Source organism: Spinacia oleracea, chromosome 3, assembly GCF_020520425.1.
Source record: "Spinacia oleracea cultivar Varoflay chromosome 3, BTI_SOV_V1, whole genome shotgun sequence".
In the NCBI taxonomy this organism is placed as follows: domain Eukaryota; kingdom Viridiplantae; phylum Streptophyta; class Magnoliopsida; order Caryophyllales; family Amaranthaceae; genus Spinacia; species Spinacia oleracea.
This window is the reverse complement of record NC_079489.1, coordinates 95,236,406-95,241,007: the sequence shown is the minus strand read 5'-3', so window position 1 is coordinate 95,241,007 and position 4,602 is coordinate 95,236,406. Positions and strand designations below refer to the sequence as shown.

The window sequence follows — 4,602 nt, the reverse complement described above, 5'->3', positions numbered from 1 at the left end:
GAGAGGATAGAGTTCCCCGGTGTTCTCACATCTCATGAGGTGATTCCCCGTCCGTAAATCCTTCATAGAAAACCCAAGGGGATCAAATTCAATAGACACATTATTATCATGAGTGAACTTTCGAACGGAAATGAGATTTTTTACGCGTTTCGGGGTATGTAAGACATTTTTAAGATGCAGGGGGGGGGGGGGTTTGCTGGAGTGTGTGAAGTATGACCACAACCATGAATTGGGATAGTGCTACCATTACCTACAACAATACTAGTATTTTTGCTCAAATTAAAATAAGACGTGAGAGTACTTGAATTGGCGGTCATGTGAGAGGTTGCTCCAGTATCCATATACCAATTTTCATTTGGGTGGTGAAGAGAAAGAGTGTGCATTGCGGCTTTGATGTCCGTAGGTTCATATCCTGAAGAGGAAGGGGCCTGCATTGTGTATGCCTGTGGAGGCCTCGGAGCTGGGCCATAGACCCCTGCAGCTGAATTGGGCCTTGGGGGACGCATGACAGAACCTGGCCAAACAGAAGTGGGGTATGGACAAGGGGGCGATGCCCACTGCTGCTGGTACTGCCATGCGGGCTAGGTGGGAAACTGCCATTGTGGAGCTGCTGCCTAGGCCACTGCGGGCTGGTGGTTATTGGGTTGGCCACTACCGCGACCGGAGTTGCAGCCTCTATTGTGGTTGTTGTTATTATTGTTGCCCTTTCCACGATTATTGTAATTCCTCCTTCCACGATTATTATTGTAATTGTTATTGGAATTACGACCATGGTTGTTAGGATTACCTCCATGATGATGCGAAGGAGGCGGTGAGGCATTCTCATCATCCACAATGAGAGCTGTTGCAGATTCTAAATCCCGAGCACGTTCTTTGGCATTAGAGTCATGGAGCTTCAACCGTGAGCACAATTGGGTGAAGGTGGGTAGAATTTCTTTTACTGAATGTTGGTGACGAAGTAAGAGTATGCGTCGGGCAGACCAGCAAGGGTGCGCAACACCAAACATTGGTCAGAAATAGGGGAGCCAACGTTGGCTAACTGGTCAGCAATGGATTTCATGCGGTTGTAATAAGCAACAATCGAGGAGAACTCATCCCTTTTTGTGGTGGTCAATTCCGTTTCAAGAGAAGCTGCTCTGTAATTCTGGTTGTCGAGAAAGATTTGATGAACCCGCTTCCAAGCATATGCAGCTAGGTCATCGACGACAAGAATGGAGGTTAGAATATCCGGGGAAACCGTGGCATAAATCCATTGAAGAACCACAACGTCGAGGCGTTTCCAGAAGGGGAGATCAGCAGCTTTGGCGGCAAGGGAAGCACAGAGTTCGGTTTCATCCGTAGGGGGGATGATATGGTCAAGAACCGAGTACACCATGGCCTTCACTTTGAAAAGGGTGGCCCATTCATGATATTAGCCGGTTTCGAGGTCAAGTGTGATGGAGACGAGGGACTTGACGTTAGTGACTGCAAGGGCAAAATGGAAGGTGGGTTTGTCGGCCATGGAAGCTGTGTGCACGAGGAAGATGAAGGTAGGGAGGAAGAGGGAGACTGCAGAATTAGGGTTTAGGAAGAGGAGACCTAGCTGATACCATGTAGGAAGTGTTTTCCCGTGCCTTTCATTCATTATCAGAATGTTTATGTATACAAGCTACATTAGGGTTAGGAAGGGTACAACAGTAATTAAATAATTAAAAGTTAATTATTAACATAAATACATTATCTATCATTACTAATGTATGATTAGAGATAAAAATGATATAAAATATGCATTTGCAAGCTTTAAAAGTAGAAAGTGAAACATCATTATTCTTTTTACTTGCACAAATTTATTTTTACACTATTCATATATTTTACTTTATTTAATTTTTATGATCTACACTTAAAGAATAAACATATTCATGTAGGATCTAGTTAGATTCGCCTCAAAGTATATATTTCCGGGTATCATAATTTTTTTTAATAAATTTGCTTATCGATAATTAAAGATATTGATTGTTCAAGTTATGCATTGACAAAAACGTAAAAAAACAAAGTGTTTGGGCGCGTAATTGAATCCCAATTGAGCCTACAACCAAAAAGCCCAATAGGCTGCAAAACAACATATAAGCCCTTCACCCATCAAAAGGCTCACCAGCTATCTAAGGCCCACCGCCCATCATGTAATAAATGACCTAAGGGCATTTACTATACAAACACTATAAATGAGCCGCCAAGGCTCAACAATCAAGGTGCTTCCAATTTATTGCTTTAACACTACTCTCTAGAGAACTCTCTACCTAGAACCCGAGCATTGTTCTTACTTAGGCATCGGAGGGCTTTCCTCGGAACACCCCCAAGGCTAGTTACTTTGTTCATTGTGCAGGTAATTTCGGACACAACTCATTCAAGCAAGTTAGATCTTCCACAACACCGAAAGGGCCTTCAATCTGAAGCCCATTGTTTCAACACCGGAACAATTTGGCGACGTCTGTGGGGAGTACACTACAAAGCTTCGAAAAAACCACCATTTTTCATCCAAGATGGAAAACATTCACGACTACGAGTCTGGCGAATGTGAAGTGCGTCCACAACCAAGTCGGACAACGCACACTCACACGCAAGCAACCTCTAGACCTCCGGTCCCCTCGAGGGAAGAGCTCGCCGCGACTATAACCATCATGCAGAACTACCTTTCCAACGAAAAGGAGCAAAACCCGAGAAACGACCGCCGCACACAACGGAGGGTGAGGAGGCAAGTTTACCTGGAGCCGACGTCGAGTGAGGCACCCTCCAGATCTATCCGAACACCCCCATCTATGACAGGAACACACTTGTCGACAAGATGGGATGAGAGCACTTGGAGAACCCAAGAACAAGCCCAAGCTCAACCAGAATGGTTTAGGTCACCCATCCCGCGAACTTTCCAAAGCAATGAAACGACTGCAAGTCAACCTACTCGGATCCGAAGTGCAGTGCTCAGTAGGCTAAGACCTTCGGTGCACGAAAGAATTGGTGAATCGAGTAAGTTCGATGAACGACCTGAAACCAGTAGCCGAGCGGCAAGGAGAAGGAAGAGGAGACATTATCGTACCCCTAGCCCTCGACGCACTCCTGAGCGTTCCCATGCAGGAACCTCAGGAAGTGGAGGAATCAGAGCGAGGTTAGGGAAGAAGGTCATGACTCCAACGTCCTACCCATTCTTTGAAGAATTGTTCATGGAGGAGATCACGAAGGTTAGGCTGCCAGCGCACCTGACATACAACGAGACCACTGATCGGCGAGACCACGTAATCTCCTACGAGCAGCAGATGTTCTTGAGCTGTAATACCTCCAATTTTTCTGAATTTATAAATATATTTTTTTTATATTTATAAAGTGTTTTTAAGGATTTTTTTAGAAATTAAATTTCATTTAATTCTAATTTAAATGTATTTTTATTTAAATAAAATAATTATTATTTTTATAAAACCCGGAATGTTTTAAATAAATTTATTGTTTATTACCGGGAATTTATTGGGTCGTATTTCAAAATAATTTAAATTCAATTCCGAGTCCAATTCAATCCAGTTGCTGAACCCAACTGAGTTTTAAGTATTAAATGCTAACCCAAACCCGAATTGCAAAGCCCAATGCAAACCCCTCCCATTAATTGATCCCCTCACAAAAATCAGATTAGGAACCTATAAATATAACCCCTCCCATTAATTTATCCCCTCACAAAAATCAGAGTTCTCTCTCTCCTCTCTTTTCTCTCCTTTGTCCGTGCCTTCACTCGCAAGAAATCACGAGCCTCGTGCCTTCCTCGCTGCTCGCCCCTCTCCTCGTGCCTTCGAGCACACACGCGAGCCTCGCCCTCCCCTCGTGCCGCTGCTGCCTCTTGCGCACGGCCTCACACACACTCACACTCTTTTTCGCTCGCCTCTCTCTCGCCCTCGTGGCACACAACACACGGCACTGGTGTTGTGTTGTGTTGCGTTGTTGCGTTGACGAGGTAGCCCTAGCCGAGGCCTTGTTTCGCCCCTCGCCCCTCGCTGCACACACGCGAGCCTTGCCCCGCGCTCGTGCGTTGGTTGCTGCTGTGTTCGCTGCCCACTCGCACGCACACACGACCCTCGTGTGTGTCGTGTGTTTGTGTTCCATATACTCCGTATATTTTTGGCCCTTTTTCGCCCAATCACATTAAATTCGTGATTGTACCGTGCTATAGGCCGGTTTGGTATATTTCTCTTCTTCCTTGCCTATTCTATTTCAATTCCGTATTTGAAATTATTGATTTTTAATTATTATATTGCTGTCAACGGTTATGAACACCGTATTGTGATGATTTTCATATTTGAATTCATGAGGATGATTTTAATTATATGAATTATTATTTTCAGATTTAATAATTATTTAAAGTGTCGATTTTTATGACCAAAATACGATCTTTATGCTTATTTATTGTTAGGGTGTTAATCCTAACCTAATAGGCAATCGATTTACATAATTTAATGTCAATTTAAATTATGGGAATGAACTTAAATTTTCAGATTTATTATAAGGATTTAAAGTGTTGATTTTTAATGATTTTAAGGTCCAAAAGTCAATGTTTTACACTAGGACTTGAGTTGGCTATTTGAGACT

At 43.4% G+C, this 4,602-nt stretch overlaps 1 protein-coding gene across 1 annotated transcript; it reads right to left on the bottom strand.

The window, feature by feature from the left end:
- Positions 1-614: 614 nt before the first annotated feature.
- Positions 615-1,375, bottom strand: LOC110795977 (uncharacterized). Its single transcript, XM_022001013.2, has 2 exons — positions 982-1,375; positions 615-871 (listed from the first exon to the last, which is right to left on the bottom strand). Exons 1-2 carry the CDS (start codon positions 1,373-1,375, stop codon positions 615-617), a joined length of 651 nt encoding a protein of 216 aa, XP_021856705.2.
- Positions 1,376-4,602: the final 3,227 nt, after the last annotated feature.

Coding starts and splice junctions, on each gene's coding strand:
- LOC110795977 (XM_022001013.2), bottom strand. CDS start 1,375: ATGGTGTACTCGGTTCTTGACCATATCATCCCCCCTACGGATGAAACC. Junction 872..981: donor GGTGTTGCGCACCCTTGCTG/GTCTGCCCGACG, acceptor CTAATGCCAAAG/AACGTGCTCGGGATTTAGAA.